The sequence below is a fragment of the Callionymus lyra genome, chromosome 8, assembly GCF_982586985.1.
Source record: "Callionymus lyra chromosome 8, fCalLyr1.hap1.1, whole genome shotgun sequence".
NCBI lineage: Eukaryota > Metazoa > Chordata > Actinopteri > Syngnathiformes > Callionymidae > Callionymus > Callionymus lyra.
The window spans coordinates 28,347,161-28,369,172 of NC_141825.1; the positions used below are offsets into that span (position 1 = coordinate 28,347,161).

The 22,012-nt window shown below is 41.0% G+C and overlaps 2 protein-coding genes across 4 annotated transcripts in view; both read right to left on the reverse strand.

The window, feature by feature from the left end:
• dapk2b (death-associated protein kinase 2b) overlaps nt 1-1,434 on the reverse strand; it is a 29,137-nt gene extending 27,703 nt beyond the window's left edge. The window contains exons 1-2 of one of the 3 annotated variants that reach the window (XM_087797063.1): nt 1,202-1,347; nt 1,001-1,123 (exon numbers count right to left, since the gene is read on the reverse strand). In XM_087797063.1, the coding sequence (XP_087653189.1) occupies nt 1,001-1,123; nt 1,202-1,224 (146 nt within the window). In that variant the 5' untranslated portion in view covers nt 1,225-1,347. The other 2 variants (XM_087797062.1, XM_087797061.1) reach the window with 2 other exon arrangements.
• A 400-nt stretch (nt 1,435-1,834) lies between these two features.
• On the reverse strand, nt 1,835-20,771 carry tbc1d2b (TBC1 domain family, member 2B). Its single transcript, XM_087797434.1, has 13 exons — nt 20,323-20,771; nt 17,552-17,699; nt 15,013-15,181; nt 14,542-14,708; nt 12,609-12,838; nt 7,810-8,217; nt 7,623-7,733; nt 7,353-7,549; nt 6,443-6,937; nt 6,264-6,381; nt 4,406-4,591; nt 3,241-3,362; nt 1,835-3,180 (listed from the first exon to the last, which is right to left on the reverse strand). Exons 1-13 carry the CDS (start codon nt 20,722-20,724, stop codon nt 2,985-2,987), a joined length of 2,949 nt encoding a protein of 982 aa, XP_087653560.1. The 5' UTR covers nt 20,725-20,771; the 3' UTR covers nt 1,835-2,984.
• Between the last annotated feature and the right edge of the window lie 1,241 nt (nt 20,772-22,012).

Consider the following 22,012-nt stretch of genomic DNA (forward strand, 5'->3'; position numbering starts at 1 on the left):
TACAAACTGTGTCATTAAAGAGTTTTATGATTAAAAATCTTTTTGTTGATTTTATTTTAGCAAAAGTCAAGTTAGCCTTTATTCAACTCTACGTTGATATTAAACAAAAAGAGTGAGAAAGAGCTGTTTAAGATTAAAGAGATAAAGTTATTTATTACCAGCTAATATTGCCGATGATCCATAGGAGGCAAAACTGAAGTAAAACTTAAAATGAATAAAACATAAATAAGGAAATTATTTCACACAGATCTTCTTTTGAAAGTGTTGCTCAAGTGTTGACTCACACTCTACTACACTAAGCGTTATAGAAGGTCCTTCATCCCAACTGGTGTCAGGATATTTAACTCTTTACTTTAAATATCCTGATGCTAATCCGTAGTGTTTTTCTTCTCGTGTGTTTTTATTTTTTGTTTTTATTTTATTTTATTTTATTCTATTCTGTTAATAGTGTTAATTTTTTAATATTGTAAATAATTTGTAAATTTTTAAGATCGTTTTATTTTATTATCTCTTTTATTATTTCTTTTTTTCCTTGCACTTTATTCTCATTGTGCTGTTGTAAAAGTGTGTTTCCCTCTGGATGAATCAACGTATTCTATTCTATTCTAAGTGCTAAAATAGTGTATTAATTGAACACCTTTATGTTGAAAATTTGACTTTAAAGTACATTTTTGTTCATTTGCTTTTGCTGAATTGTTTATGTCAAAGTGTGTGACATGTGTAACAAAAGTGAGCACACGTGTGAACATGTCACTATCATGTTTCTATCATGTCACCATCATGTCACTACCATGTTACTATGATGTTATAATCATGTTACTATAAAGTCACTATCATGTCACTATCATGTTACCATCATGTCACTATCATGTTACTATGATGTTATAATCATGTTACTATAAAGTCACTATCATGTTAGTTTCACGTTACTATCATGTTACTATCATGTTAGTTTCACGTTACTATCATGTTAGTTTCACGTTACTATCATGTTACTCACCTGCCCAACTCTTCTCCAATATCATAGAAATCCTCCACATTCTGTTGCTTGAAAGTTTCCATGCCTCGCGTCTTCATCGGTCCAGGTCTGGTCGTCCCTCGACAGATGCAGTCCTCGTACGGTCTGTGGACGCACAAGTGGATTTGATAGAAATGTTCTCGACGTGTCCCGTCTTGCTCGGCTGGAATTCCATCAACCCACTTTCTCCTCAGAAGCTCTTGCATGAGCCACTTCACCGTTCAATCCTTAAATCTCTTTCAAACAGAGCTCGTTTCATGGTAACTAGGGCAAGTTTGTGTTGTTGTTGTGTAACATCTGTGGGGAAACAAAAGTGAGATAAGCAGCAACACTTACCTTCTGCGATCTGGTTCTGACAGTCACTCTCTGCTCATGCCGCTCATGTTGTTCTTCTGCCGACAGAACCATCAGCTTTTGTGTCAGCTGAGGTCCCGCCCCTGCCCCCCCCTCACTGTGATGAAACCACCACCAGAGGAAGACCATCCACACACAGTGAAGACCATCGACACACAGTGAAGACCATCGACACACAGTGAAGACCATCAGGACACACAGTGAAGACCATCAGGACACACAGTGAAGACCATCGACACACAGTGAAGACCATCGACACACAGTGAAGACCATCGACACACAGTGAAGACCATCGACACACAGTGAAGACCATCGACACACAGTGAAGACCATCGACACACAGTGAAGACCATCGACACACAGTGAAGACCATCGACACACAGTGAAGACCATCGACACACACACAGTGAAGACCATCAGGACACACAGTGAAGACCATCAGGACACACAGTGAAGACCACATACATTCAAACAGCATCGTTTATTGAAAGTTACCAGGAGTTACAAAAACGTTTTTGGACGTGTTTTGTGTGCACAGGTGTGAACTCGACGAGGGAGAAAAAAAAAAAAGAGGCAAATAGAGGCAGTTTATGGACACGTAGGACTGAGCGAGTCGTGAGTCCACACAAGGCTGGTCCAACACGACAGAAGCAGCGAAACAGTGACGAGATTCGAAGGGTTTTGAGTCGTGTAAACATGACGACAGCGAAAAGAAACGACTCAAGTTGGTTCAAGCGTCTCTGGTGAACTCTGACCTACGATGTCATCATTTCTTAACCGTCACACTATCACTGACAATAACATTTCAACACACCTGGTCACTGATCTCTTTCAGAACCAAATGAGTCTCAACACTTTCCCAGCATTGACATGAATCACCTGCAGCAGGTGGTTCTGAAGTCACGTGGAAGTTATTGAGAGTCAACACCAAGTTTAACATTAACGATTTTTTCTGCAAAATTGTCCAACTAACAGCTCTTTCTTTTCTCATAAGACATAAACCTGACAAACGTTCTTACGCTTCTGGGTTTTAAACCTTCACTTTGAAAACTAACAGCAGGCGATTGTGTTGCTGTTGAGCAACACTGGCCCCTGGTGGACTGATGGTGTAATTACAGAAGCGCAACATCCCGCGAGTGGTTTTTAATTCGAATTTTGCTGCTTCTTCAGATGGTTTATTTGCATGTAGGTCCTTTTAGGATGTAGCGGAGTTTGTACCCTTTCAACCGTAGACCCGCCTGCAGGTCCGATTAAAAAAAATCCACCATATTTCAATCTTTCAATCAAGTTTCATTAAAAAAGCACTGAATATAAAAATGGTGTCAATAAACAAAAGAAGGCAGCAAATGGCATATACACTAAATAAAGTGATAGTAGGATATGTTTTAGCAAAACTCGGGTAGAAAATGTATATATTTTCTGGGTAAAAAGCTTAGAAAATACTTGAGTGGACGGTAAGCATCAATCTCCAGCACAATATTTGGCAACAGTTGATACAAAACGAGAAGAAAAAGTGCATAAAAAACTGATTCTCTGTCGTTAAACGTCTGGGCTCTTGGACACGGGTGTGTAATAAGGCTGAGCTCACAAGATCAGCTCCAGCTGAGTCTCCTCAGGCGTCCTCGTCGTCGTCGCTGTAGAAGACGCGACCGTCCTGCGCCGCCTCGCGCTCCCACAGGAAGGTCTGCCTGATGGCCTCCAGCTCCGTCAGCTCCAGGCGCACCTTCTCCAGGTGGAAGCCACGGCGGTTCTGGATCTGCCTCATGGGAAACGGGTTCATGTCCGTGAAGGCGATGTTCATCAGCTTCCTGCGGAGAAGGATCTTCAGATCGACGGTTCAAAAGAGAAGGTCCGTTGAAAGACGTCACCTGGAGTCGATGATGGTGCGAGTGAAGCATCGCAGGCATTTAAAGATGGCCGTCGAGTCCTGCAGCTTCAAGAACTCCTCTTCCTTGTACTTGAAGAGAGCGAGCGCGAACCGGAATATGATCTGGAGGAAAGAATAAATATGGTGAACATTCAAGTGTCGTTCAAAATGTCTCCCTCGTACGTCCATCAATACAGATACTAACTTGTTGGTGCCCAATGTCAGCATCAGAGGAGTTTATTAGCATGTTTAGCTAAACTGTAGATGAACTAACATCTATTTTCTATATTTCTTCAGACAACAGAAGCAAGTAGTTACTTTGATTCATATTTCATTCATTTATTTAATGAAAAAATATATTCTCGATTCATCCTTTTGTTTCGCAGAAAAAGTTCGTTTTTCTATTGCGTCTGAATTCATCCTTAAATTAAATATATATATATTTTTTTATAATGGCAATTCCAATACCTACACATTTATTATGTATCGTTTAACTATTAATTATTATTATTATATTACTATTAATTTTTTTTCTGCAAAATTGTCCAACTAACAGCTCTTTCTTTTCTCATAAGACATAAACCTGACAAACGTTCTTATGCTTCTGGGTTTTAAACCTTCACTTTGAAAACTAACAACAGGCGATTGTGTTGCTGTTGAGCAACACTGGCCCCTGGTGGACTGATGGTGTAATTACAGAAGCTCTACATCCAGCGAGTGGTTTTTAATTCGAATTTTGCTGCTTCTTCAGATGGTTTAGATGCATGTATGTCCTTCTAGGATGTAGCGGAGTTTGTACCCTTTCAACCGTAGACCCGCCTGCAGGTCCGATTAAAAACAAATCCACCATATAAGATCAGATATTAATTTTTTTTTGTTAATTTAGATGATTTTTTTTTCCTGGCAATTCAAATACCTACACATTTATTATGTATAGATAATATTTTCTTTGTATTATTATTTAAAAATCATGTATAAAGAAAAATAAACAAGATTATCTTCAATTAAAAATGTTAATTTATCGATTATACACTTTAAAGGAGTGATAATGAAACGACTGTAAAAATGTAAACAGTAGCCTTTAAAAGACGAAGCCACTCACGATGACATCACAAAGTTCATGTCCGCGCGTCAACATTTGCAACCAGTCGCATCCTCCGTCTCACCTTGGGACCCTCGAAGAGGAAGGCGTCCCAGATCTTGAAGAGGATGTCGCTCACCACGCTGTCCACGAACACCACCAGGAACCAGTTGAAGGTGATGAGAGAGAAGTCCACCTTGTATTGCTCAAAGTGAGCATGAAGTCGAGGCATCTTCTCACTCATCAGGTCCTTGAACACCCGCTGGTCCACCTGCACAAAACAAGACATTTCTGATGCACCGTGTGAGACAGAATTAAAAGGCTCTTAATCATTTAAATATTTTCTTTCATTCGTTTAAGGAACGAACTTCCTCCGTCTATTTAAATTTTGTTCGTGAAAATCAACATTTTGAATGTGAAAATGAATGCATGTGTTCTTCTTCTCACTATTTCATGGCCCTCAGAATAAAAACATAAAACACTTTGTAAAAATTCTTTCATATTTTCATGACTTTCACTATCACTTCACTATCACTTCACTATCACTTCACTATCATGTTACTATCACTTCACTATCACTTCACTATCATGTTACTATCACTTCACTATCATGTAACTATCACTTCACTATCATGTTACTATCACTTCACTATCATGTAACTATCACTTCACTATCATGTTACTATCACTTCACTATCATGTTACTATCACTTCACTATCATGTTACTATCACTTCACTATCATGTAACTATCACTTCACTATCATGTAACTATCACTTCACTATCATGTTACTATCACTTCACTATCATGTTACTATCACTTCACTATCATGTTACTATCACTTCACTATCATGTTACTATCACTTCACTATCACTTCACTATCATGTTACTATCACTTCACTATCATGTAACTATCACTTCACTATCATGTTACTATCACTTCACTATCATGTAACTATCACTTCACTATCATGTTACTATCACTTCACTATCACTTCACTATCATGTTACTATCACTTCACTATCATGTAACTATCACTTCACTATCATGTTACTATCACTTCACTATCATGTAACTATCACTTCACTATCATGTTACTATCACTTCACTATCATGTTACTATCACTTCACTATCATGTTACTATCACTTCACTATCATGTAACTATCACTTCACTATCATGTAACTATCACTTCACTATCATGTTACTATCACTTCACTATCATGTTACTATCACTTCACTATCATGTTACTATCACTTCACTATCATGTTACTATCACTTCACTATCACTTCACTATCATGTTACTATCACTTCACTATCATGTAACTATCACTTCACTATCATGTTACTATCACTTCACTATCATGTAACTATCACTTCACTATCATGTTACTATCACTTCACTATCATGTTACTATCACTTCACTATCATGTTACTATCACTTCACTATCATGTAACTATCACTTCACTATCATGTAACTATCACTTCACTATCATGTTACTATCACTTCACTATCATGTTACTATCACTTCACTATCATGTAACTATCACTTCACTATCATGTTACTATCACTTCACTATCATGTAACTATCACTTCACTATCATGTTACTATCACTTCACTATCATGTTACTATCACTTCACTATCATGTTACTATCACTTCACTATCATGTTACTATCACTTCACTATCACGTCACCATCATGTCATTATCACGTCACTATCACGTCACTATCATGTTACTATCACGTCACTATCATGTTACTATCACGTCACTATCATGTTATTATCACGTCACTATCACGTCACTATCACAATATACAACGTAATCATTGTATATATAATATAGTGGTCATTTACTAAATATATATTTTTTCTTTCTGCCTGAATTCATTTTTCACTGTCAACTTCAGAAACTGCAGGTTTCTTGCAGCACCTGCGAGCCGAGCAGAGTCTTGGTGTAGTAGTCTCTGGGCATGAAGACCTCCACGATGGTGACCAGACTCCAAAAGGCATCTTCTTGATCCAGGTAGAGCAGAGCTATGGCTGCGAGCCTGGAGAGAAGACACACGAGTTGATGGCCTCACATGCATCCAGGACTCAAACGAGACCGACCTGTTGAGACCCTGACAGTAGCCGATGTCCGGGTTCCTCCAGGAGAACGCCGTCAGGACGTTCCTCAGCTTCTCGATGCCGGCGGCGCCGGGCGAGGAATAGTGCTTGTTGTTGGGCAGAGTCCGAAGCAGGTCCAGGTTGATCTGCTTGGAGGCCGGGTTGGGCTTGTCCTGGGCCACGTTGAGCAGGGTCTCGTAGTAGTCCGGGGACAACTGGTCCCGGAACTTCTTCACGTGGATGGAGACGCACCAGCGCCAGATCTGGGAGCGGTGTTCGTGAGGAACCCCGGAGCGGATCAGAGCCTTCAGCTCGGGCGATCGCACCAGGTCTCGGTTCATGGTCCCGGCCAGGAAGTTCTCCCACTTGACCCCGACGGACACCTCCTGGTCCGTCATGGACAAGGACTTGAGCTCCAGGGCTCGCACCTTCGCCACCAGCTTCTCCTCCTCCTCCTCCTCCTCCGGGACCGTCTTGAAGCCGAACACGTCGTACTCGCTGAACAACAGACACTTTGGTTACTCCCTGGAACTTCATGTTTGACAAGAGTGGACTCGTAGGAACATGTTGTGTTTACTTGTGTCGTCTTCGGGTAAAGTTTCATTTTTTAAGTTGTTGATTCAAGTAAAATAAACATGAGAACTAATTAAATAAATAGTGGTGGTAAAAGAAGCATGTCATGGTTAATACAAGACATGTTTTCTAAAGAAACCTTTATACACTTTTCAGTTCTGCTTCAGTATTTTGATGAGGTTTCTTGTCGTCACACCTTCTTAACAACCACATATAAAATCATGAACCTGAAAAAAGACTATTTTTCTAGGTCACACGTTGATTATTGCTGCTGAGATTTCGTTGAATCTTTTCTTTTCACGACCGACTCGGTCTACGTCACGTTCCCTCGACTCGGTACCTGACGGTGCTGGGTTTGAAGACCGGGTGGTCCTGCTGCCCCGAGCTCTCCACCTGCAGAGCGTCCTCCAGCAGCCGAGAGATGACCTCCCGGGCGGGACTCTGCTCCGAGGAGGAGCACACCGGGGTCTTCACCTCCTGGAGCAGCACCAGGTACTTGCTCTCCACCTGACACAGCTTGGCCTCGAGCGCAGAGTACTGGACGAGAAGAAACCTTGGTCGTCATTTCACAGCGAGACAACGAGACTCGTCTCCTTGAATAAAACCCAACCTTGGCCTCCAGCGTCTTCTCTCTGCTCTCAGCGTTCCTGCGCAGCACCGTCAGCTCCAGGATCTCTTTGTTCAAGAACTTATTTTGGGATTTGTAGCCCTGCAGACTGTCCTGGAGGAGGTCGAGCCAGAAGATATGTTAGACCCTCTGGTTCGCTCTGGAGATGTTCAGATGTTCAGATGTTCACCTTGAGGACGTCCAGCTCCTGCTGCTCCTTGAACAAGGGTGGAGCTCCGGCGTCGGTGGGACTGCTGCTCTGCTCCGAGCTCTCCTGCGACAGCTTCATGATGACCTGGTCCTTGGCCTGGATGGTCTCCATCATCATGCCCAGCTGGTCGTTGATGTCGCCCACCTTCACCTTCAGGCCCTTCAGCTCCGTCTGCAGACTCTCCTTCTCCAGCGCCAGACGCTCCATGTGCGAGCACAGGCTCTGGATCTGCTCGTCGCGCTCCTGCAGCAGCTTCTCCGGCGTCTCTGCCGAGACCTGGTTCTGGTCCGGGGCGGCGGGTGGATCTGGGGTCTGAGAGGGACGGCGGACCAGACCCCGGTCACTGTGGGTGGTTCTCAAGGTCTGCTGCAGGAGTCGGACCAGCTCCTGGTGGAACACGGATCAGGTGAGCTATGGCTACACGTGAAACTACATGATGCCTTCAAGGGCTTGAGTTTAGTTGACATGAGACCTGTGCTGTATCTCAAACCACATACTTCTCTTAGTATACTAGAAGTTAGTATCATCAGGATAGTGTACGTACTAACTAGTAACTAATCCTCCACAGATAGTATGTCTCAAACATACTTCTCTTAGTATACTAGAAGTTAGTATCTTCAGGATAGTGTACGTACTAACTAGTAACTAATCCTCCACAGATAGTATGTCTCAAATCACATACTTCTCTTAGTATACTAGAAGTTAGTATCATCAGGATAGTGTACGTACTAACTAGTAACTTATCCTCCACAGATAGTATGTCTCAAACATACTTCTCTTAGTATACTAGAAGTTAGTATCATCAGGATAGTGTACGTACTAACTAGTAACTAATCCTCCACAGATAGTACGTCTCAAACATACTTCTCTTAGTATACTAGAAGTTAGTATCATCAGGATAGTGTACGTACTAACTAGTAACTAATCCTCCACAGATAGTATGTCTCAAACATACTTCTCTTAGTATACTAGAAGTTAGTATCATCAGGATAGTGTACATACTAACTAGTAACTAATCCTCCACAGATAGTATGTCTCAAACATACTTTTCTTAGTATACTAGAAGTTAGTATCATCAGGATAGTGTATGTAATAACTAGTAACTAATCCTCCACAGATAGTATGTCTCAAATAACACACTTCTCTTAGTATACTAGAAGTTAGTATGCATCAGGATAGTGTACGTACTAACTAGTAACTAATCCTCCACAGATAGTATGTCTCAAATAACACACTTCTCTTAGTATACTAGAAGTTAGTATCATCAGGATAGTGTACGTACTAACTAGTAACTAATCCTCCACAGATAGTATGTCTCAAACATACTTCTCTTAGTATACTAGAAGTTAGTATGCATCAGGATAGTATACGTACTAACTAGTAACTAATTCTGCACAGATAGTATGTCTCAAACATACTTCTCTTAGTATACTAGAAGTTAGTATCATCAGGATAGTGTACGTACTAACAAGTAACTAATCCTCCACAGATAGTATGTCTCAAACATACTTCTCTTATTATACTAGAAGTTAGTATCATCAGGATAGTGTACGTACTAACTAGTAACTAATCCTCCACAGATAGTATGTCTCAAACATACTTCTCTTAGTATACTAGAAGTTAGTATCATCAGGATAGTGTACGTACTAACTAGTAACTAATCCTCCACAGATAGTTTGTCTCAAATCAAACTCTGCTGCTACACACTAACAGGAAATGACGCGACAGCTTCTTCTTCTACTATTTAAGGATGATTTCAACCAGCTGTAGGAACACTAGCGACACCTGCTGGCAGCACGTTTGCAAGTTTGGAAGAAGAAATAAAGAAAAAATATGAGAATCGAAATATTTGCGAGCTATTACGCCGGTATCAGCAGCGAAGACGTGTTTATCCTCGTACTGCTGCTGAAAATACACCTTTAAGTATATGAATATATATATATGAATATATATATATATATTTATATATATAAATATATATGACGTAACTTCCATTTACAACGTCACTAAGATGGAGTCGTTTAGTGTAGAAAGTGTCCATCGATCCATACTCAGTTTTGTGTGTGTTTTAGTGACAATTTAGTGTGTATGAAGCACTACATTGCGATACTAACAATTGAGACGCACTTATGCACTAAAAAAAAAGTAACTTTGAGTACACAAGTATGTGATTTGAGACACAGCACAGGAATCCTTAAATGGAAGCGTAGATTGTGCTTTTCAATCGGAATTTTTTATTATTTTTTTTAAATGGAAACAATCCCATAATATCTTCCAATTTCCCTGAATAGCAACAGGCAGGATTTAAGACAAACATTTAAAATGGTTGATATCATATAGAAATCAATGTTCACTGATACTGTTCCGACGACCTTGGCCTACAAAAGTATTGCCATGGTTACCGTGTGAACTGAAGGTCGATGATGATTTCTAGACAAACATGAAGGAAACTGTAAAACTTCTCAAACTAATTCCTAGAAAGTCTCTCGACTGAGCTTCAGAAACTCTTGAGTGACACGTAGAAAAAGAAGCAACAGAGGAAGCAACACAACATCAAGAGGGTGAAGCGTCATTTCCTGGTTTCTTGCTTAAGCTGTTTCTCGCCATGTGTTGACTTCCTGTTTCATGACTCGACTCTCAGAACCTCCTGCTCCAGTCTTACTTTTACACCGATTGATGGAAATAAACCTTTGATAATAGACACGAGTGTGTTAACATTTAAACACACGACTCTGAATGTCTGTCAAACTAAGCTTCAGTGACATGTTAACCAATCAGTGACATGTTAACCAATCAGTGACATGTTAACCAATCAGTGACATGTTAACCAATCAGTGACATGTTAACCAACCAGTGACATGTTAACCAATCAGTGACATGTTAACCAATCAGTGACATGTTAACCAACCAGTGACATGTTAACCAATCAGTGACATGTTAACCAATCAGTGACATGGTAACCAATCAGTGACATGTTAACCAATCAGTGACATGTTAACCAATCAGTGACATGGTAACCAATCAGTGACATGTTAACCAACCAGTGACATGTTAACCAATCAGTGACATGGTAACCAATCAGTGACATGTTAACCAATCAGTGACATGGTAACCAATCAGTGACATGTTAACCAATCGGTGACATGTTAACCAATCAGTGACATGTTAACCAACCAGTGACATGTTAACCAATCGGTGACATGGTAACCAATCAGTGACATGGTAACCAATCGGTGACATGTTAACCAATCGGTGACATGGTAACCAATCGGTGACATGGTAACCAATCAGTGACATGTTAACCAACCAGTGACATGTTAACCAATCGGTGACATGGTAACCAATCAGTGACATGTTAACCAACCAGTGACATGTTAACCAATCGGTGACATGGTAACCAATCGGTGACATGTTAACCAACCAGTGACATGTTAACCAATCGGTGACATGGTAACCAATCAGTGACATGTTAACCAACCAGTGACATGTTAACCAATCGGTGACATGGTAACCAATCAGTGACATGGTAACCAATCGGTGACATGTTAACCAATCAGTGACATGTTAACCAATCAGTGACATGTTAACCAATCAGTGACATGGTAACCAATCAGTGACATGTTAACCAACCAGTGACATGTTAACCAATCAGTGACATGGTAACCAATCAGTGACATGTTAACCAATCAGTGACATGGTAACCAATCAGTGACATGTTAACCAATCGGTGACATGTTAACCAATCAGTGACATGTTAACCAACCAGTGACATGTTAACCAATCGGTGACATGGTAACCAATCAGTGACATGTTAACCAATCAGTGACATGTTAACCAATCAGTGACATGGTAACCAATCGGTGACATGTTAACCAATCGGTGACATGGTAACCAATCAGTGACATGTTAACCAACCAGTGACATGTTAACCAATCGGTGACATGTTAACCAACCAGTGACATGTTAACCAATCAGTGACATGTTAACCAATGAGTGACATGATAACCAACCAGTGACATGTTAACCAATCAGTGACATGTTAACCAATCGGTGACATGTTAACTAATCGGTGCAAAGATCATATGGCGACGTATAAAGTCAATTTTAATGCATCAACAAAAAAAAAATGGACACAAAGATGTTTCATCGAAATCGTTTCTAAGATGCAAGAAGCAAAATGTTTTTGGTGTGAACGTCACTACAGTGACTCACTCTTAAAAAAGTATTCTGTATATATTCTCAACTTGTTCTTAACACGTCACACTAGTTACCATAGAAAATATAAAGACCATTGAGCAACATTAACTCTTTCTTTAGACACATTCTGACACGTTAGTCAAACCCGGGGGGAGAGAGGACCATGTGTAGGGAAATCACAACATTAAAAAGTGTCAAAATGCCTCTTTTAACAGTTGGAGATTATAAGCTGTATATATAGAAGTGATATATATATATATATATATATATATATATATATATATATATAGTAATAAATAATATAAGCTGTACTTCTGACTGACATCACAAGCTGTTTGTCTCAGAAATTCATTTCTTCTTCCTGGTGAAGATTCTTCAGGACTTCAGTGTTTGAGGATTAGTTTCCTGACAACAAGTCTGAGTCTGAGTCTGATTTTAAACTGGACCAGATGAACCGAGTCACGAGAATAAGACCAAAGCCAGTTGGACATCAAGGCAGAGAAACAACTATTATGTTTGATAACAGTGAGTCAGTAGAAGATCCATGAGTCACAGAACCATAAGCAACACTGGACTCTCACCTTGTGTCCGGCCAGATCCTCCCGCAGTTGGTTCTGTTCCTGCCTCAGCTGGTCCAGTTCTTCCTGCTGGTTCTGAAGACGCAGCTGCAGCTCGAACGGTTTCACGCCGTTGGACTCGATGGGCGAGTTCTCGGCGCTGCGAGACTCGGCGCTTCGCCCGAGCCTCATGGAGCCCAGCAGGGGTCTCCTCAGGCGCCCCGAGTTCAGAGTGAAGGCGGAGCCCAGGGAGTCTGCGTGGACGAGAGGAAGTGGACTTTCAAAATAAAACACACCGTCAACTTAAAGACACAATTTCACATCATCCTCTAAGACTTGTGTTGCATCATGGGAGGAGCATTGGTGCTCCATGTGTTCACTGATGACAGTGTTGCATCATGGGAGGAGCATTGGTGCTCCATGTGTTCACTGATGACAGTGTTGCATCATGGGAGGAGCATTGGTGCTCCATGTGTTCACTGATGACAGTGTTGCATCATGGGAGGAGCATTGATGCTCCATGTGTTCACTGATGACAGTGTTGCATCATGGGAGGAGCGTTGATGCTCCATGTGTTCACTGATGACAGTGTTGCATCATGGGAGAAGCATTGGTGCTCCATGTGTTCACTGATGACAGTGTTGCATCATGGGAGGAGCGTTGATGCTCCATGTGTTCACTGATGACAGTGTTGCATCATGGGAGGAGCATTGGTGCTCCATGTGTTCACCGATGACAGTGTTGCATCATGGGAGAAGCATTGGTGCTCCATGTGTTCACTGATAGCAGTGTTGCATCATGGGAGGAGCGTTGATGCTCCATGTGTTCACTGATGACAGTGTTGCATCATGGGAGGAGCATTGGTGCTCCATGTGTTCACTGATGACAGTGTTGCATCATGGGAGGAGCATTGATGCTCCATGTGTTCACTGATGACAGTGTTGCATCATGGGAGAAGCATTGGTGCTCCATGTGTTCACTGATGACAGTGTTGCATCATGGGAGGAGCATTGATGCTCCATGTGTTCACTGATGACAGTGTTGCATCATGGGAGGAGCATTGGTGCTCCATGTGTTCACTGATGACAGTGTTGCATCATGGGAGGAGCATTGATGCTCCATGTGTTCACTGATGACAGTGTTGCATCATGGGAGGAGCATTGGTGCTCCATGTGTTCACTGATGACAGTGTTGCATCATGGGAGGAGCATTGGTGCTCCATGTGTTCACTGATGACAGTGTTGCATCATGGGAGGAGCATTGGTGCTCCATGTGTTCACTGATGACAGTGTTGCATCATGGGAGGAGCATTGATGCTCCATGTGTTCACTGATGACAGTGTTGCATCATGGGAGAAGCATTGGTGCTCCATGTGTTCACTGATGACAGTGTTGCATCATGGGAGGAGCATTGGTGCTCCATGTGTTCACTGATGACAGTGTTGCATCATGGGAGGAGCATTGATGCTCCATGTGTTCACTGATGACAGTGTTGCATCATGGGAGGAGCATTGATGCTCCATGTGTTCACTGATGACAGTGTTGCATCATGGGAGGAGCATTGGTGCTCCATGTATTCACTGATGACAGTGTTGCATCATGGGAGGAGCATTGATGCTCCATGTGTTCACTGATGACAGTGTTGCATCATGGGAGGAGCATTGATGCTCCATGTGTTCACTGATGACAGTGTTGCATCATGGGAGGAGCATTGGTGCTCCATGTGTTCACTGATGACAGTGTTGCATCATGGGAGGAGCATTGGTGCTCCATGTGTTCACTGATGACAGTGTTCAGAGGACCTCTTTCTGATGTAAAATTAGTAAGTTAATATTTATAGAAATGTTTAACAACAATAATAAATGAATAAATGATGACAATAACAATTGAGCGACAGGTGTTACAGCACAAAGTAACTCAGACGATGCTAGCGATGCTAACAAATGAGTTGAACTCACGTCTGTGATGGTCGTGATGCTTCTGCTCAGTGAAGTCTTTGCCTGGAGCTTCCAGAAGCTCCCAGTCCTCGGCGCCACTGTTGGTGTTGCTGCTGCTGCTGCTGGTGTAGAAGACGCTACGCTTGGCGTCGCCGCCTCGACCCGGGCGCAGGTACGACATGGAGTTCCTGACGCAGAAACAGCAGTTTGTCTTTAGACGACAATTCAAAGTGATGTTTATCGTGACTTCAAATCTGGCGTCCTTCAGGTTCCAAGAGCTCGTCACGAGGAAACGCTTTCGTGGACGTGTTGGTGAGTAACTACCATCCTGACACACGTGTGACCATCTAGAGTCTTGACGTGTAAAGAGGAAGTGCTTCGATCATTTCCTCCGCGGCAGAAACCTCAGGAGGAACTGTCTTCATCTCCCTTCGCTCGCAGCCGAACAACCGGTCGAGCCCGTTCACCCGCAAGCGCCACAAATCGTCTCACCTCAGCTCGGTTCCGAGGTTCTTGAAGGAGAAGTTTGTGGACAACGTGTTGGAGGATCTGGACGCCGGACCCGCCGCCGCCGTCGAGACCCCGTCGCTCTCGGCCTCCATGGCGAAGTCGCTGCGGACCTTCTCCAGGCTGTCGCTGAGCTTCTCCAGCTGGAAGACGTCTGGAAACAGAAGGTCAACGTGCTGCCGTTCATTATGTTGTCACGACCTCCATTGTTCGCTGAGGAAATGCAATTACGACACACAACGTCTGCCTGGAACGTTGTGCGACATGAAGACTTTCAACACCAAAACAAAGTTGAATTCAGGGAAACAAGATGTTGTTACTGTAGAGAGTCGTCACTAGTTTGGAAGAAAGAACCGAAACAACTAAAAGTTGAATCCAAATGCAACATTAGATTTCACTATTATTTTGGATACATTTTATTTCCATAGTAACTGATTTCTTCAGGGTTACGGGCTTTCAGAATTATTTCTGGGGCCAATTTTAACAGACTTTTTCTATTTATCTATCTTATCTATCTAGTTATCTATCTAGTTATAATCTTAGATTGTGTCATCTTGTTCATCTTTCTCTTTATGTTCTTGTTCTTATTTTACTTTCATTCATTTTTTTATGAAAAATTGCTGTATTTTCTGTGGCTATTGGAAAAAAACAATTTCCCGAAGGAGACCTCCTCAGGGATCAATAAAGCTTTACCTTACCTTACCTTAGTTTGTCTAGGTTATGTTCTGGCAGTATTATTCTGGGGACAAATGTATTGACTGTAGCTTACTTTGTCTGTTTGCATTCTGTGAGCATTATTTTGGGGATAACTTTTTGAGGGATTGTGTTCTTGTTTACAGAGAGAGTGTGTGTTTGCTGTGAATCACTTTTTCTGATTGAAATGTGTGATGAATGTCTGTAGTTTAGATTAAAAAAAACATGTTGGATGAATCAAACCAAACCTTAAATAAAGAACTGATATTAAGAAACAGATTTCACTCACTAAATGTAAACTTAATGCCTTAAAAACCATGAACACACTTTGATAGAATCACACGTGTGATCAATGTCTTCATCTTGTGATCTTAACTTCTTAATAATCAAACTTGAACCCGAGGAAAAAAAGCCTCAGTAGCAAAGAAATGTTTTGAGTTACAGAAAACCTTCTTTCTCTCTTTTTGTTTCACTTTCACAGCAAAACATGTTCCAACAACTGGACGAATATCAGACAGAAACAGAGAATCGGTGACGAAGCTTCAGGCGTCAGTAGAACCATCTCTGTTTACAAACACTTTAATGAAAGAATCTTTCAAAGACAAACATCTCAGCAGAGAGACTTTAAATAAAGGTTCATGAAGCTTCAGCAACATTAGGTTTAGAGAAAAACTGTCAAATGGATTATTTTTATTTTATTTTAACAACAATGTTAAAAAGTTTTGTAATTCAGTTGTTTTTGTGATCATTTCATTATCCCTGGATATGAATAAATCGATCTTTATTAAAGCCAACTGTAGTTAGTTTGTGTGAAGTTAGTGGTTTGTGAGCGACTGCGGTTTGAAAGTGTGAACTTATTTTCTCCAGCTTTCACTAGTTGTTACTTTTAGTTTTGTTAAACAACAAGAAAATAACTTTATAAGTTTGATGATTGTTGACATAGCTGTGGATCTGACACACAACTGTTTCAACTGAGAAAAATCTCTAAACTTAAATGTTGTCACAACATGATCTTATAATCCATGTGTTTGTGTCGTTGACACTATTGTAACAGTTTATTTTGTGTCTAAACCAGAAGGATGTGTCTCGCCTGCAGTTCATACTAAACTCTGCAGCCAGAATTCTGAGCCGCTCTAGTAGAAGAACTCACATTTCTCCTTCAAACTCTTCACTGGCTGCTCTAGTAGAAGAACTCACATTTCTCCTTCAAACTCTTCACTGGCTGCTCTAGTAGAAGAACTCACATTTCTCCTTCAAACTCTTCACTGGCTGCTCTAGTAGAAGAACTCACATTTCTCCTTCAAACTCTTCACTGGCTGCTCTAGTAGAAGAACTCACATTTCTCCTTCAAACTCTTCACTGGCTGCTCTAGTAGAAGAACTCACATTTCTCCTTCAAACTCTTCACTGGCTGCTCTAGTAGAAGAACTCACATTTCTCCTTCAAACTCTTCACTGGCTGCTCTAGTAGAAGAACTCACATTTCTCCTTCAAACTCTTCACTGGCTGCCAGTTTCTTTCAGGATCATTTTAAAATTCTGGTTCTTACTTTCAGATCTATTCATGGTCAGACCTTCCATCAGTGATCTGATCCAGACTTACACCCCAGCTCGGGCTCTGAGGTCTGTGGATCAGAATCTACTGATGGTTCCTGAACTTTTCCTTGATTCTCTTGGACTCCTGTGTTCGTCTTATGTTGATCTTTTAAAGTATTTTAACTGTGTATAGTTTGTGATTGATCTTTGTGACCCTGGTCTAGAAAGATATTCAAATAATTACTTAACTTAACGTATTCATATTGAATCACATCATTTTCTACATTGAAAGACGTACCGTTGTCCTTGGCGACGAGTCCTGTCGGGACGGTGACTGTAGGTGAGCTCCAGCTGTCTCTCTGTCCTGTTCCTCTGTTATTACTGTATTCCCATCGCTTCTGCTGGAGCTGCTGCAGCCAGAAGTGCATCACCTGCCGTGAAGGAGCCTGAGACACAAACTGATGATCAATCTTCAGAATGTTTCCCAACAACAACACTTCCTCGATGTTAACACATCGTTCCAGAAAATAACTTCTCATGGTCGAGAAGCTCCGTCAGCCGTGAGGAGGTTTCAGATTCATTGGTTTGAAGGTCTGGATTTCTCAGGAGGAAAGTCCCGAATGCTTCGTAAATTCAGAGAACAATCAACCAGGAAGAGGATCAACAAACTAACATGACAGGAAAGTAAAGATATTATGAATGTAATGAGCGTCTAAACAACCTTATGTTCAAATATATATTACTTTTGTTTTTCACAAATACCATCAATAACCAGAATAATCTTGTTATGTTGGGAAAATTCTCTTAAAATGTGTTTTAATCTTCAATAAAGTTTAATCAATCCATCTATCTATCCACCCATCCATCCATATCCATCCATCCATCCATCCATCCATCTCTATCCACCCATCCATCCACCCATCCATCCATATCTATCCATCCATCCATCCATATCTATCCATCCATCCATCCATATCTATCCATCCATCCATCCATCTATCCATCCATATCTATCCATCCATCCATATCCATCCATCCATCCATCCATCCATATCCATCCATATCTATCCATCCATCTATCCATCCATCCATCCATATATCCATCCATCCATCCATCCATATCTATCCATCCATCCATCCATCCATCCATATCTATCCATCCATCCATATCCATCCATGCATCTATCCATCCATATCTATCCATCCATCTATCCATCCATCCATCCATATCTATCCATCCATCCATACCATCCATATCTATCCATCCATCCATATCCATCCATCCATATCTATCCATCCATCTATCCATCCATCCATCCATCCATATCTATCCATCCATCTATCCATATCTATCCATCCATCCATCCATCCATATCTATCCATACCATCCATCCATCCATCCATCCATCTCCATCCATCCATCCATCCATCCATATCCATCCATACCATCCATCCATCCATCCATCTCCATCCATCCATCCATCCATCCATCCATATCTATCCATCCATCCATCCATATCTATCCATCCATCCATCCATATCTATCCATACCATCCATCCATCCATCCATCTCCATCCATCCATCCATATCTATCCATCCATCTATCCATATCTATCCATCCATCCATATCTATCCATACCATCCATCCATCCATCCATCTCCATCCATCCATCCATCCATATCCATCCATCCATCCATCCATCCATCTTGCGTGGTTGTTGTACAGCAGCGTCAGTCTGTATCACTGCGACTGTAACAGAGCATCCAAGACGTTCCTCCAGCCAGAGCATCCAAATGAAACGATCCTTCTTTCCTTCATGGTTATGAACATTCGAGTCGTCAAGTCATGTTCAGTCGAGCTCAGTCATCCTTTAGAGACTCAAAGTAGAGCCGAGTTCAGTACTGCCAGGTACCTTCTACTGTACATCCGTGTCCACTGTAGTATATATAGATATGTATAAATACATACAGTGTTGGGGAAGTTCAGAACAAAGTTTACTTCACTTTTTCTAGTTCAGTTCATGATTCAAAACATGTTTTCAGCTCATGTTGCTACGAGACCTTCATCTTCAAAACTACCGTCAGACATTTAACCAGAGTTTCTGTAATAATTACACGCTTGTATCATCAGAAACATGCGTCACATGTTCGTACTCATTATAAACACGTTTCAACAAAACAGACATTTTATGAGGTTTCGTGAAATAAAGAGTTTTTAAATGTTGACCAGGAAGCTGTAAATAAATGTTTTTCTTCCTCGTCGACCTCGTCATAAAACTTGTTTAAATTATTATTATCACGTCGTTCAATGGACTTGTTCAGGCACAACATTACATATATATAAATATATATGTATCTATGTACATACGTATGTATATATGTACAGTATATGCAAGCGCTATATAAATACAAATTACTTACTTACATATATATGTATTTATATACATATATACACACACATATATATATATATATATATATATATATATATATATATATATATACACATACACACAAATTCAAGTACACACGTGTCTACATTTAAACTAAAGATTAATTTGTTTCTTTACAATTCAGAGCCAATACAAAGCCACACTCTGACGTGGGAAAGTCTTGTGGTCCATCATAGGGTCGAAGGTTCATAGGAACATCATGTGATGTCACTCAGGTGTGTGTTTGCAGGAGAAGCATCGACGGGAGATTCCAAAGTGAACTAAATCACAACAACAATTGTGTAACAGATGTGAAACTTACACATTTGTGTCGTGTTGTTAAAGGGACGTGTGTGTGTGTGTGTGTGTGTGTGTGTGTGTGTGTGTGTGTGTGTGTGTGTCACACAGGTGTCAACATGAGGAAGTGTGTGTGTAGATGTCAGTTTCTGTCTCAGTTCTGCCTCCAGGTCTAAGTCTGTCCATCATCTGGTCAGTCCTGCTGTCACCGTCACATGACAGGTCACGTGACCTGACCCACTGGAGGTCAGAGGTCACACTAGGAACAGCAGGAAAGGTTCCTCAAAGACGTGAAGAGTTTGTGTTGTTGTTGTTGTTGTTTTGGAGCAGAAGTCGTACCTTCAGCAGAAACTCCTTCCCAGCCGTGCGCACCTGGAACTGACCCTCGTCCGCGTCCACGTCATAAGTGAGGCTCGCGTCGTGGACCTCGATGTGTCCCAGCGGGAGGGCGTCCTGGGGGGTCTTGAAGTAGTACAGGCAGCACTTCCGGGGGTCGTAGACGAACCAGCGCGGCTTGTAGCCTCTCAGGGGCCCCTTACCCGACAGCTTGCTCAGGGAGCCGCACAGTCTGGAGGCCTGTTCGCGGGGCCCCTCCTGGTCCCGGGTCCCCTCTGGATCCCGAGCCACCTCCGGGTCCCGGACCCCCTCCGGGTCCCGAGCCACCTCTGGATCCGTCACGTCCACGGACTTGTCGGATCCGGTTCCAGGAGCCGAGTTCGCTTCAGAGACATCCTCGTTCATGTCTCCTCGGGTCTGGTCTTAGGTTCGGCCCCGCAGAAGTTCACTCCTGTTCCCGTCCACATGACTCCCCGCAGAGGATCATGGGAGATGTGGTTCGTGTTGTGACTGAAGTGTGTTACGCCTGATGAACGGCAGGTGGTGCTGTTTACCATCTTGAGGAACATTCGTCACAAAAGGACAGAAGATCAGTTTAGAACAGAAACTGAACTGTTCTCCAACAGAGAAACAATTAGAGTAAGAAAGAAAGAAAGAAAGAAAGTAATATTTGAATACAGTAGGTACACAACGAATAAAACGTTTTTGACAAGACTTTTTTGGATCATGAATATTTTTGGAATTACATTTACAGTATTTTATTTGTATTAAATAACTATTTATCACTTTCTGGTTATGTATTTAGTTTACTTTTCATTTATTGTATTTAATTATTATTATTTTTTATAGTATTTTATTGATCTAATTTTATTATCATTTTATTTCAATATTTTACTCTGTAATGTCAAATCCTAAAAATTAATCCTTTGTCGTGTTTTCAACTCTGGCAATAAAACTTTCTTTTGTGATTCTTAATTTATGACTAAATAAGGTGATTTTAAATCAAATTGAAAAGTGTTTCAACTGTTGTGTCTTTAAACAGAAACCATCATTTGCAACTGTTAATTAATATATTAATATATATATTATATTAAACATGAGTCCCAGCCTCAGTCATTAAATATATACAGAAAATAAACACAAAAAACGAGATAAATGCTATCATTTTATTATTTACATTGGCTTTGTTTGACAAGATTCTGGCAGTAATGATAAAATAATGACTTTACAGTAATTATGGCACATGACTGCCTTGATGAAGGGTTTTGTTTTTACAAATACTTATTATGTGTTTATTATTTCACTCTTTTATTCTGTACTGCCTCCACAAAAATGTTGTGTCTACAAAACTGAGAATAAAGGTTTCGAATTTTGATTCTGATATTAAAACACTGGCAATAATTATTTCTGATTGTAACTTTATTAAATAGTTTGTATAATAATCCGTCAAACAGCAATGTTTTCCATTTTAATATCAATCTGAGTTTAACTTCACCGTTAAAGTGAGTCGAGCTCTTTAAAGAATTATATACTCGAGGCTGTAACACATTATTGTGGATAAATCTGTGAATATAATCCACAAAATATCTCCATTAAAGTCTGCATTGACTTGTGTTTACATTTGTTGTGGATCATGTTGAGGTCGAGCCGTTTTGTAATCCATATCGAAGTCCAGTTTGATAGTTCATTGTTT